At 37.9% G+C, this 14,066-nt stretch overlaps 1 protein-coding gene across 7 annotated transcripts in view; it reads left to right on the top strand.

Moving 5' to 3' along the window:
* Positions 1 to 871, top strand: part of LOC129767552 (uncharacterized) — a 115,541-nt gene extending 114,670 nt beyond the window's left edge. For all 7 annotated transcript variants that reach the window (XM_055768569.1, XM_055768565.1, XM_055768568.1 and 4 more), the window contains exon 7: positions 34 to 871. In XM_055768569.1, the coding sequence (XP_055624544.1) occupies positions 34 to 335 (302 nt within the window). In that variant the 3' untranslated portion in view covers positions 336 to 871. The remainder of the gene's footprint in view (positions 1 to 33) is intronic.
* Positions 872 to 14,066: the final 13,195 nt, after the last annotated feature.

Raw genomic sequence — 14,066 nt, 5'->3', positions numbered from 1 at the left:
ATGAATTATTCTAATTATCACTGAAATTTTCAGACATCTCCGATGATTACGCCTATGACAGCGACACCACACCCACATCAGAGTGCAGCTATCTGATACCCCCGAACAATGGCCGATTTGCGTGCGAGTTGAGGTCAACCGTTGAGAGTTCCAACGATCTGTACGTGCCCAGCGGCACCATCTGTCGGATCAAGTGCAATGATAACCACGAAATACCCGCCCACCTGCAGGCTGGATCCGTGTTCGCTTGCCACGAGGGCCACTGGAACTCAACAATGAAACATTTCTGCCACAAAACGGGCGCCGGAATGCACCGGAAACGGAGATACGGTTAAGCTGTTGGCGTGACTCTTCTAGTTTGTAAGACAATCCGAGAAAATAAACAAATAAACCTGAATGTGAATACCGGAATGGCGACTATAGGTTCCTCTAGATCGAGGACAGGGACAGAATCAAACATTACATGATGCCTGTGGAGATAATTTATTACGAGAGGTATTATTACTCTGTGAATTGAATAAAATGTATAGCATTGTTGAAACAGCCGCTAAAACATGTTGAGATTGTTAAGTGAGTTTATGCTTAATTAGGTTACCTTAGTATGTGAAGGCATGACAAAATATTTTTGTATTTACGATGAACATTGTAAGAATATTTGCTTTCCACCTAACAAAAATAACATATTTAAGTCTTGTCAAAAAAAACTCTTTCTTTTAAGCTATCGACGCATTGCCATTTGTTTTTTATTTTAGAAAAGAGCACTGTATTCTTACAAACATGTATTTTAACATTTTTAGTTTTTTAGATACAAGTGTAAATTGACAAATATTTGAATATAATTGCCAACGAAAATAAAAATGCTTGAATGGAATGAATATGGTCTTTATTTTTAGAAAATGTAACTCTAATCTACCAGACGTTCGTAGAAACCGATTATACGCCTGATATGTATGCAACAATGCGATCAGTGACATTTTTTTAAACCAACGTTTTCGAACCCGTATCAGATGCACAGTGAAAAATATTTTACGGAAATGTGTGGTAGTCACTATCATGTAAGGTAAATGATTTTGGTTCGTCCGATTTTGGGTGTGTTCACGCAAATAGTAAATGCAAATCGATTTTTCTTCATGAAAATCACATGTAATAAAGACGAGTTTGGGTTTGTTTAGAGCCCCAAGTCCCTCTAATTGCTTATAATATTATAAAGCGTTCAAATTGTTCAATTTTTTATGTTTTTTAACGATTTTCTTCAAAGAGAAATTCATGGTTTGTCCACTTCTGATAATGGTTTGTCCGAAAAATGATCATGGTTTGTCCGGCTTCTAAAATCACCATTTTTGAATGAAGAAATTCGAATTCGAAGTATATGTTGCATTTCTTATTTTTTAAGTTCACTGTCATTATATTTAGCCATTCATAATTTAGGCTTTCTTCAGAATATTGCTTTTTCTTCGGCATTTTAAAGGTGAAAAGTATTCAACACAGAGAAACTTTATTTCTGCTTCGCACGAAGGACAACAAAACAAAACAAATAAACTGCAGTGCGCCAAACTATTGCCATAGTAATTATGGGGACAAACCAACATCAGTGAAACGGACAAACCATGATCATAATTGAGACCATCAAGATGCATTAATTACATGATTTAGAAATATGAATCTGATGCAAAAAATGAAATATTGATTGCAAATGGTATGCAATCATGATGTTTGTAAGTGTCTGGATTACAATCCAGAAGAAAATCTTAACACGGACCAAAGATTCATCTGGGTCCTGTTGCATAATCGAAATTTCACTAATAATATTAGTCTTGTTACTTGTATCTTATAGATTCCTGTTGCATGATTAATTTAGGAGTACATACCTACAAGTCTAATATTACAAGTAGTATACACTAATATTCTCAGTGTTATATATGTCATATTACAAGAGTATTTTGCCAAATACAACAGCAAATTATTAGTTTCGACTTGTACTTTTTTCTACAAATTCGAGTGGATCCGTAATTTCATTTACAAGTTGGTTCTTTAACGGATCATATTTTTTTTTTTTGAACTTTTCGAGTACGGAAATGTACTGTTTCAACGTTTTAGATGACTCAAGTAACGAAAAAAGTAGTTTTTGTCTTTCATTTCTATACCGGGGTGTAAAACCAAAGTTTCGAGAACGAAAGCGTTACGCTGGAGACCGAGATTTTGAGCGTTAATAGCTCTTAAACAACTGAACGAAATGGTATGATAAACACTTCATTTGAAAGATAAAATGTCTACGCGTCATATACTTGTTACTTTTTCATCCAAAAACTTGTTCCAATAGTCTTAAAATTGCTTTCAAAACAGGCTATTGAAATCAAAAATCGGTATATAAGCGAGCGCCGCTCGTAAACCCACTCAGTTATGATTGAACAGCGATTGGAGCATGTTGTCGCTGTTGTTGTGAAGCTAATTTCGTTTATCATGAAAGCGCTGATGAACGGTGTCACCAAGAGCCTGTTTGTGCACCTAAGGCCAAAAGGGAATCCATCAGGAGGAGAGTGATGCCACGGTTCCGCTTGAAACATCGGAGCAGCCGCCACACACACACACACACACACACACATACACGCGCGGAATTCTCGTTGCTATCATCGTTGCTGAAAAATAATCTGCCAGTTCCCCTGGGAATTGAAAAATACATTCATGCAAAATAGTTTATTTTAATGTTTTCTATCCATATAACACTGCAACCAAATACATTTGGTTTTGTTATTTTTCAATCAATCGCAATTAACAGGAAAGCTTCTGAATATTTTTTCCCCATCAGTGGAAATTTTCGTATCCAATATTGGATGCATAACACGAAAAACGGAAAATGTTTCACATCGCGAAAATCAAGTCATTTTCGAGCGATTATTTGTTTTCTACTCATATAATGCTTCGACCAAATACATTTCGTTTTGGATTTTTTCAATCAAGTGCGATCAACGTAAGACCACGTCTTTCGGCAATTTATTAGAGGTACAATGAATCTTTAGGAATTCCCGCTCTACGCGTACTGGCAAACAATGTTTACTCAACAATTTCTCAAACTAGAAATGGGTGTTGTGAGAAAGGATTAGCGAACGCGAAAACGACAAACGGGAGAAAGATACGTTTGGAGGTTGAAGGAAATTGGCAGAAAACTTCTTCATTCTATCATTCAAATAATGTGATTCATACCACATCGTTTTGCCAGAAAGAGATTATTAATGCTCAAAGGAGGAATCGAGTCCTCCGAGGAAATTACCCAGCGCAAATTAGAGTCGACTATCGATTGCGGCATTCGTACACAAATAATTTTATAATGCAGTTTCACCAAAGTGATTTCTTCGGATATATTCACTACATCATGTCATGTATTTCATATTCTTCATTAAGAAATCCATATCCATGGCACCTATCGGTAACGAATTATTACCGAAACCACGATTTTCGCTAAATGCTCCTTTCAGTTCGGCCTGTAAAAAACTTTTCTGTACTCTAATCCATCAAATTTGGAGCCCTGAAAAGGGCCGTTGATTATATGCTAAGCTAATATAGCACGCTCTCCTCGGATACGATGGGCCAGCTGGATGTCCTTGGGCATGATGTGACGCGTTTTGCATGGATAGCACACAAATTGGTATCTTCGAATAAGCCTCCTGCAGCGTCATAACCGCGGAACTTTGGAAGCGCAAGTCGGTTTTGAAGTCCTGAGCAATTCCACGAACCAAATGCTGCAAAGGTAGCTTGCGGATTAGCAATTCGGTCGATATCTGATAGCGACGAATTTCATGCGAAGTTCCCGGTCGATAGCGATGTGGCTAACTCGAACATTTTCTACTGGATCGGAAAGATGTTTGCATCAATTGATAGGGAATATTTCTACGCATCTATCGCAATACATAAAATGTTGTTTTTCATTATATAAATAATTAAACAACTGTGAAGTGTTAAGCGTTATCTAAACGCCCTAACTGTCTCGTTTTGATTGGCCCGCTTTACGGTTTCCCCAACACAGACTTCAAAAGCAAGCAGCCTTGGAGAAATCGACATTGCAAATACATGAACGTCGGGGGTATTTTTGTTCCGGTTGATATGTGTTTCCCTAACACAGACTACACATCCATGGAGCGTAGGGAAATTGACATTGCAAATTCATGCAGGTCGGGGGTATTTTTGTTTCGACTGAAATGTGTTTCCCCAACACAGACATCGGAACCAAGGTGTCTGAGGAAATTGGCATTGCAAATTCATACGAGTTAGGGGCATTTTTGTTCCGAATGAAACGAGTTTCCCTAACACAGACTTCCAACCAAGATGTGTTGGTTAATGGGCTTTACAAATAAATGCAAACTGCGAGTACTTTTGTAGAAGTTGAAGTTGTTGATTCATGCAAGCCGGTGGTACTTCTGCACCCGCATGTTTTTTTGCACTCCGAAAAGTGTTTTCCTAACACGGATTACAAGAATGGGTACGAACATAACGCTTTGGCTCGGTTATTCAAGATTGCATTGAAGGAAATGCCATCATATCTTCTGCTCACTGAAATGATTGGTAAGCTTAGGTAGTCCCACGTCAACCTTGCGGTTATATTATAGATATAATCCACCCATTTTTTTTCATGTTGAATTTATGCGATTAATAGTTGCTAATATAGTTACTGATAGTTTCTTGATAGTTACATATCAATCGCATTAATTCAACATGCAGAAAATGTTGTGGCTGCGGTATGGTATTAAATGTAACGCAAAGTGTCCGGATTCAAATACATTACTGTATTCTTACTTCGATGTTATTCGTTTCTCTCTCAGGGTAAGCAACGAATATAATAAGGGTGGGGTTTAGATTCTATACTTTTATGGTTTATAAAATGACGTTTCCTTTGCTTTCGTTCATTAAGAGACGAATGAACTCTCTGAGTTTAAAGTCTCTTTAATTCAATACCGTTACCGTTTCGTTCATTTCTTACTCTACTCTCGCACCGTGACGACTCGTTTGTTTGGGACCAAGCAGATAGCTAGTTAGTCTTTCAGTGGTAAGGCACACGAAAGCAGCTCGGATAAGCGCACCAGCCGCAGGATAGGTGAAGAAGCCACATCGCTATCGACCGGGAACTTTGCGTGAAATTCATCGCTATCGGAAGTCGACCGAATTGCTGATCCGCAAGCTACCTTTGCAGCTTTTGGATCGTGGAATTGCTCAGGACTTCAAAACCGACTTGCGCTTCCAAAGTTCCGCGGTTATGACGCTGCAGGAGGCTTATTCGAAGATACAAATTTGTGTGCTATCCACGCAAAACGCGTCACATCATGCCCAAGGATATTCAGCTGGCCCATCGAATCCAAGGTGAGGGTGCTATATTAGCTTAGCATATAATCATCGGCCCTCTTCAGGGCTCCAAATTTGATGGATTAGAGTTTAGAAAAGTTTTTTGCAGGCCAAACTGAAACGAGAATTTTCGTTTGGATGCCATACAGCATCGAGAAAATTCCGGAAAGATCTAATCGTTGCTGAAAAATAATCTGGCAGTTCCCTGGGAATTGAAGAATACATCCATGCGAAAGAGTTTATTTTAATGTTTTCAAATTATATGGCGAACACAGCGACCAAATACATTTGATTTCGTAATTTTTCAATCAAGTGTAATTAGCTGGAAAGCTTCTGAAGATTATTCTTTCCCATCAGTAGGATATTTTCGTATCCAATATTGGATGCATAACATGAAAAACGGAAAATGTTTCGTATCGCAAAAATTATATAATTTTCAATCGATTATTGCTCAGTTGCCGAAATTTTCATACTCAGAGAGTTCATTCTCCTCTAGTTTGCCTTCCAAATTGCCATCGTAAACCACACCTTCTCTCGATTCAATCACGCACGAAAAAGCATACTGAAATGATATTCTGGTGGTGAAACCGATTCATTTTTCGTGAGGCGTCGTGCACAAATTACGTAACGCGATAAGGGGGGAGGGGGTAGATGTTGCGTTACTTTCTGTTTATTAGAGATAGGAAATTGCGTTACGAAAGGGGTGGTTCAAAATTCGGATTTTTAGCGTTACGTAATTTGTGCACGACGCCTGAGGACATCGACAAGACAACATCGTTACTGAACGAGCTGAACGGCGAGGGATCGAGGGATTCATTACCTGGCCTGACCTAACCTGAAATGCAATCAGTTTGTTTTAACTGTGGGGGAGCGCAGAAAAGCCGATGCTGATACTCTCGTGACCAAGAGAGTATCAGTATCGAAATACGGTTCCTCGGGAAGACATAGAAGCAGCCGCCACACACACACATACACGCGCGCAACTCTTTTCGTTTGCTGGTTATCGAGAGGAAACCTGGAAAGAAATGATCGTTGCTGAAAAATAATCTGCCAGTTCCCCTTGGAATTGAAAATTACATTCAAGCGAGTTTATTTTAATGTTTTCTATCCATATAATACTGCGACCACATACATTTGGTTTTGTGATTTGTCAATCAAGTGCAGTTAGCAGGAAAGCTTCTGAAGATTATTCTTCAGAACAAGTTTTTTTGTATCCAATATTGGATGCATAAAACCTTGAGTCTCCAACGTAACACTCTCGTTTTTGAAGTCACCCAAATATTTATTTATTCATTCATTCAGGATGGATTTAGATTCAACTTCAGACAAATGATCTCTAAATCAACGATAGTCCTACGTCACCCTTGCGGTTATACCATAGATATAACCCACTTCCTGTTTTTTTATAAATAAAACGGCCATAAAGTGAAATATTATACACGAGAATAAATTTCACTTTTCATCATAAAGCTGATTTTTTTCCAGCGTTTCGAATGACTCCTGCGAAGGTAAAAAAAAATTTGGGAGTGATTGGCCTTCACATCGTGCTTTCATATCGCGGAGGCATTTAAGTCACTTTAACAAATGAGTTAAATCTTACATTGGCTCGTCCAAGGAAACCAATGCAATAATACTGGGCTATGTCAGGGAATTCACATATCAACAGTGGAAAAATCCATAATATCCATAAACAAACTGTGACTTTGACAGATAAATGAGGCGTAGCTAATAACACAATGAAGCGTTACTAATAAAGTAAGTACTGATATTATTAGTCCAATGTATGATTATTATGCAACGCAAAATATAAGTGGTTAGCGTCTCACATTATCATGCCGGGTGTTCGGGTTCCATTCCCGCCGGGGGATTTTTCGTCAAAGAAATTTCCTTCGACTTGCACTGTGGTCACGCGTATTCTAGAGCTTGCCCCTCGGAATACATTTAAGGCGTGTTATTTGGCTTAAGAAATCTCAACTAAGTTTTAATAAATGACCTTAGTTAATGCATACGTTGAGACGGCAAAAGTTCCATTGAGAACGTTAACGCCATTTTCAACTTTTTCAACTCAGCTTCTAGACTTGATACTTGTAACTAATATTATTAGGCGGATCATGCAACAGGGCCCTGTTGATTGATTAAAAATTAGCTCAAATGAGGGGCGCATTGACACCAATAAAAGGCGGATTAAATTTGTCATCAATTGACTCAAAATCGATGAGCTTCTACGAATCGTTTTTAGGAACAGAAACAATATTTTCCTCTATACTATACCTTATACTTATGTTCATTTTCAAATGTCGAAATGCAATGATTCCCAACATATTTGGGCATAACTTTCAGAATTAAAATGATAAAATAACAACAAAGTTACCACTACACCAAACAGAGGTAACTAAGTTTTTGGAATGCATACATTACATAGTATGTCAATTAAGCATCTAGACTAGTGGTGAAAATGAAGGTTAAAATATGTTTTTTTTAAATATTTGTTGATTTTATTATCAATCAAAAAAGTTTCCTCCAGCTTGAATACACGCCATTTTGACAGCTGTCTCTTGTTCTTTATTTCAAATGTACTACAAAATGTGACTACTTCGAGTAGAATTTGTGACTATCTTCTTTGACGTAGGACTACGTCTAACACTGAACATGAAGAAATTAATAAAACATTCCAAACGCTTATAACTTGACCATTTCTTGATAGAACACAAAGATGTTTGCAGAAGTTGATTGGAAATATTTCTACGCATCTATCACAATAAAGAGAATAATATATATTTTTGTTTGAGATAAATAATTGAAATTTTAAAATTTTCAATTTAATAATCCAAACACGCAAACTCCCCCGTTTTGATTGGTCCAATGTGTGCTACCAAAATTGTACCACAACAAAACAGCAACTAGAGTGACATCGGAATACAATTTGAATACATCAATACCTGGGCCATGCGGATAGATTCAAAATGGTTGTCAAAAGAATCCAATAGAAATGCCAGAAGAGATCATTAGTAGGGGGAAAAGTGTTACATTTCTTATAATAATCCACTACATAGAGAATTTTTTGTTATTGCCGTCTAAATCGAATTAATCAAAATGAACGAACTACATTTTTCCTACAATGAAAACTAGCGTTCAAAATCATAAAGGCCTAACTGGTGTGAAATTCTTATGATTTTGCTTATGATTATGATTGCAAATAATTAGCGTGAATACATAATACGTAAATGAACATACCTGGACTGCCGTTTATGGTTTTTCTTATTAATGGCGCTCATTTAAAAATTGAATAACATTTTAATTGTGTACACCGATAGACATTGATTTTAATCGCACTTACTTTCTTTGGTTCTGGTTCGAAAGCAAACGGAAATAAACAAAGCTCGAGTCTCGAGAATGTTTGGTTTTTAGATCGGGAAAAGGTTGACAGACAGTGGAGGGGAAAAAAGTGATTTTTTTTTTCTTCAAGCAAATTAACTTGGGAAAAAACAAACGTAATTATCTCCCCTGCATTTTATTTTCAATACACTGGAAGCCAGAAGAGAAGCAAAACATTGCAAGATGGTGCAACATGCCATACCACGCGTGCCAGATTTGATTTATTGAAACAAAAATAATAATAAGAATAATTTTACATAATAGACCCGTGAATTGACCCCCAAGGTTAGTGATCTACCACCCATAGATTCTTTTTGGTAGGACTTTGTGAAGTCATGAGTCGCATTGAGGGACAACATTCATCACTTTATACTTAATATATAGTCTCAATTGCTGGAAAAAGTGATCGAAAATAAACATCTCGATTGAACTTACAAACCACCCATAAAAATATTTGATAAAAGAAGCTACCAAATCTTTGCAAACATTAGTAGAACGTACATATTTTCTGTTGCAATACACATCCCATCCTTTAGAGTTAACATATGTTAAACCAACGTAGAACCGACGGCTCATACCACATTTGTTTACCATTTTTATCGTATATTTACGAATAATTCAAGAGCAAAAAATGATTAATACAGTAATTTACATTTAATGCGACATGCCGAGGCACCAATCAGTGTCGCATTGGAGGCGATTTTGACCTATAAATGGACATTGGCGATGAGAGTGGTACAGTGTCGACGTCTAGTGGCGACTTTCAATGTTGGCTCATAATTTGGGCCCCGAGCTCGATGTTTACAAAAATGTCCAATTAGAGGTAAAAATGTCCAATCAAACATGTCGCTTTACAGGTCTGTCCAATTAGCTAAATGTCGCATTAAATGCAAATTACAATTTAGCAAAAAATCGTAATGTATAACTTTTTTTTTCTAACAGTATATAACACACCCTGTATTTATAATTTTTATTTCTAAGTGTTAAAATACGTTACCAATGTTGACACCCACATCCAACATTGTATCCATTGTTCGGCCAACAAATCGCCCGACTGCAGTGTAACGTTTCACTTAGATTTTTTTAAAAGAGGTCAGAAATAGGAAATAATTGAGCACTTTACCCCCTTCCCAAGACGAAATGTAATTCAAAAGAACATTTATCATTCGCCGTCGCAATACCTTACATTCTGTAGTCTCCGACCTCCGGTTCTTCGTTAGTTTACATATAATCTCTTCTATAACTTAGTGGTAGAAACATTTTCTCATGTCTGAAAGCCAGAAGAAAATCTGATTCAACAGAGGAAGTCAATGAAGAGAATCGATTGCTGCATTCCCCAGCAGAAAAAAATTAAAAAAGTATCAAGCCATAACCGCATAGTAGACGTAGGATTACGTTTAGTATTTTTTGCAATTGTTTTTGAACATCTTTGAAAAAAAAAGAAGTCACAGGAGGGTTGTGTCCGAGTTTTTGACGTAGGACTACGTCTAACCGGAAGATATAGGGGGTGAAATGGAAATCTAGGCACTGAACAAGTAGGAAAAAATGCAAGATTTGGAACGCTTATAACTCGAGCATTTCTCAATAGATCGCAAAGGTTTTTGCATCAATTGATAGGAAATATATCTACGCATCTATCATAACGAATAACATTTCATTTTTCTTGAGATAAATAATTGAATAATTCAAGCATTGTCCAAATGCACTATGTGCCCATTTTTGATTGGTCCATTTTGTGCTCCTCAAATCGTACCGACCAAAACGGGCAACCAGAGCAGCAGCGAAATAGAATGAAGCACGATTGGAAAGGAAAAAGAAAAAAAAAGAACGAAACATTGGTCGCAGTCTCACACATGCGTGATTCTCGAGCCAGCCAGTCAGCTTAAAAGTCCCCGCTCCGCTGCCGTAACGATCATTCTCATTCAAACCGTACACCACATCAGTTCGCATCACAACACATCAACAAACCAACCCAAGCAGCCATGTCTGGACATGGCAAAGGAGGAAAAGTGAAGGGAAAGGCAAAACCCGCTCGAACCGTGTCGTTCTGGAGTTCCCCGCAAGGGTAGCTAGGCCGAGCGCGTTAGTACCAGTGCACCAGTCCACCTAGCCGCCGTTATATAGTTTCGGCCGCCGAAGTGATCGAGTTAGCTGGCAAAGCTGCTCGCGACGATAAGAAAACCCGCATTCAGAACAGAACACATTCGGTTCGGTGGACATCAAGACAACAGGCAGTTGCAGCGAGTGGCGAGTGATGAGTATGTGAATTTGGCAGTTGTTCTGAGCTTATTGATAGTTGGGGAATTGCCTGATTATTCGATTTTCATCAATTCTTAAATTGTTTCCAGATTGAAAGTACAGTAATTTGCAATTAGTTCGACATTTAGCTAATTGGACGAACATGTAATGCGACATATTTAGTTGGACATTTTTGTAAACATAGAGATCCAAATTATGACCCCACATTGAAAGTCGACACTGTACCACTGTCATCGCAAATGTTCAATTACAGGTTAAAATCGCCTCCAATGCGACACTGAGTGGTGCTTCGGCACGTCGCATTGAATGTAATTTACTGTACAACATGTCACAAAGATGGATGGGAAGAAATTTTCCAACTGTGAAAGCTGTGGCGAGTGGCAACAAATCGCTAAACAGGAAGGTTTAGCCGAACAAGATGGGGATATCGAGTGATAACAAAACGATAAACTCTTTAGATTGAAGATAATTTTGTGATCCTGAAAAGGACCCTTTTTAGCCTGCATGTGAATCCAACGAGCGAACAAATCGTAATGAATGTATTTTTTGCCATCGCTGCCTTTTAACGCTCATTCGTTCGTCTCGTTTGACTCGCCCCTTTGGCTGAGTCTGCCGATTTGTCTCTATCCTGTGAGTGTGTACCGCTAGAGTATAAAACACGCGGACCCCAAAAAAATATGTTATTTTCTTTCAAACCGTAAACCCGTGTGGTTGTACGGCATCGTTCAACATCGCATCGCATCACATCGACAAAGCAACACAAGCAGCAACGTGGACGTGTGGACGTGACAAAGGAGGACAAGTTAAGGGAAAGGCAAAGTCCCACTCGAACCGTGCAAGTGTGCAGTTCCCCGTAGGTGTATTCGCCAATTGCTCCGCAAAGGTAGCTAGGCCGAGCGAATTAGTACCAGTGCACCAGTCTACCTAGCCGGCGTTATATAGTTTCGGCCGCCGAAGTGATCGAGTTGACTGGTAAAGCTGCTCGCGACGATAAGAAAACCCGCATTCATAACAGAACACATTTGGTTCGGTGGACATCAAGACAGCAACAGGCAGTTGCAGCGAGTGGCAAACGCATTCGCAAAACGGCAGCAGGTAGCAGAAGAAAAAAGTTTGTTTATACAGACTGCTTTGGTGGCAAAACCAGCCAACGTAAAACACGGCGCTTTTCAGGGCCATTAAACCATTCAAAGAAGAGTTATTAAAAGTTATTCACAATACCAATGCATTCTAAAGTGACATAATATGACATATAATATGAACTGAATTATTTAGTTTATGCTTGTTTTTGAACTTATTGGTGGTTGAGGTCTTTGAAATTAATCATTCAGTTTTCACAAACCCATGTATGGTCTCCGAATCAAAAGTGGCTTCAAATTACAACACATTGTATGCAGGATGGCATTAACGAATTTTCTCGGTAGCAAGAACTGCTTTCTTAGGTTGATAACTGATGTTGAAAATTGACTGACGTTACATCTGCATTGTATAGAAACATAACTAAGGAGCAATATGATGAGCTATGCATTTCCTGCTGCTCTGTTCGTATTTTAAAGGACTTCAATCCGAAGGTCCTCCGCCCTTTATTCACTGTTGGTTTTTCAGAACGCTTATAACTCGTCTGTTTCTCGACATATCGTAGAGTTCGTCTCCAAAACCTCAGTTTTTTCATTTTTATTTACTTTGTTTGCGGAGACTACAAATCTTACAATTCATTCGTCTCCGAAACCACAGTTTAAGGTACGGTAATGTGCTAGTGAAATATATGATAGTGAATGAGCTGATGACCACCTATGCATTCCCTATCACAGCCATCATTTTGATTGTACGATATGTGTATACGCAAAAAGATGACCGGCGTTAAACATTTAATAAGTACAAAGCCTTCAGAAAAAAATCAAGAATCAACTATAAGACAGTGAGAAAAGAATTAGAAAATTTGTAATAAAACGCAAAAACACAACACTAAAGACTCTTTTCAGAACTCCCAACATGTTCATAAAGATTAAACAGTAAACTAATCCATATTTCAGGTAGATAGGAAGGTATTCACGTAGGAGAAGAAAATAAAACAATATATTTAGAATATATGTTTAGAAAAAACTGTCCCCTTTGTTTAGTCCTACGTCACTCCGGTTATGTCCCCGACATTACCCACCCGTCTTTTTAATTTTTATAGATTAATTTTATTAGAGAAAATATATTTCAGAGTGTTTACTCAACCCATTTCCATTTTCGCTTTAAACCCAACGGAATACGATGCCACATGCGTCAATGCGAATTTCAATTGGACATTGATATCGGTCATTGATATGAAATGTCATGAAGCAAACAACATAAAAGTTCCAAATTTAAATTTTATTTATATTCTATCAAACATAAGTTCTATTCAGTTCATTGAAATATCATTCTTCAATTAATCCATCGAAAGATTTTTATTGGAACGAAAATTAAAAAAAACACTCATTCATCGCCGTTAGTTAAACTATCGACCACGAGGGTATCTATATGCATTCCCCCAGACACCTTGGATTTGAAATCTCTGTTAGGGAATACATGTCGGTGGAAACAAAAACTCCCCTTACTCTCATGTAATTGCACACATCATCTTGCGTGGACACCGACTGTACAACATCGTTGTTGGACGAGCTGGACGGCGAGGGATCGAGTGCCTTTCTCAAGGCAAGAGGGTGGAGGTGGTAGCGCTGGAGTAGAGTAGAGTTTTCAAAGGGCCTTTCTCAAGGCTAGAGACGAATGAACTGAAAAAGTTTGAATTCTCTATAATACAATACCTTACCTTACCATGTAATTGCAATGCCGATTTCCCCCAGGCAGCATGGTTTTGATGTCTCTGTTAGGGAATACACTTCGGTGGGAACAAATGTTCTCTCTACTTTGATGTGCCGATTTCTCCGTATATTCAATTTCGACCAATCAGAAAGAGGTATTTCCGTTTGGAGAGTTTTTTATTGTTTGCTAGTTATTTTCATATGATATTAATATATTATCAATTGTGATGAATTGTTATGTAGTATTCAGATCGATTGATGCAAATGTCTCGTAAATCCATCAGGAAATAACTGACCAATAATTGTAAGTAC

This window comes from Toxorhynchites rutilus, chromosome 2, assembly GCF_029784135.1.
Source record: "Toxorhynchites rutilus septentrionalis strain SRP chromosome 2, ASM2978413v1, whole genome shotgun sequence".
NCBI classification, from domain to species: Eukaryota; Metazoa; Arthropoda; class Insecta; order Diptera; family Culicidae; genus Toxorhynchites; species Toxorhynchites rutilus.
The sequence above is the reverse complement of the archived record's forward strand: the minus strand, read 5'-3'. Positions and strand labels throughout refer to the sequence as shown.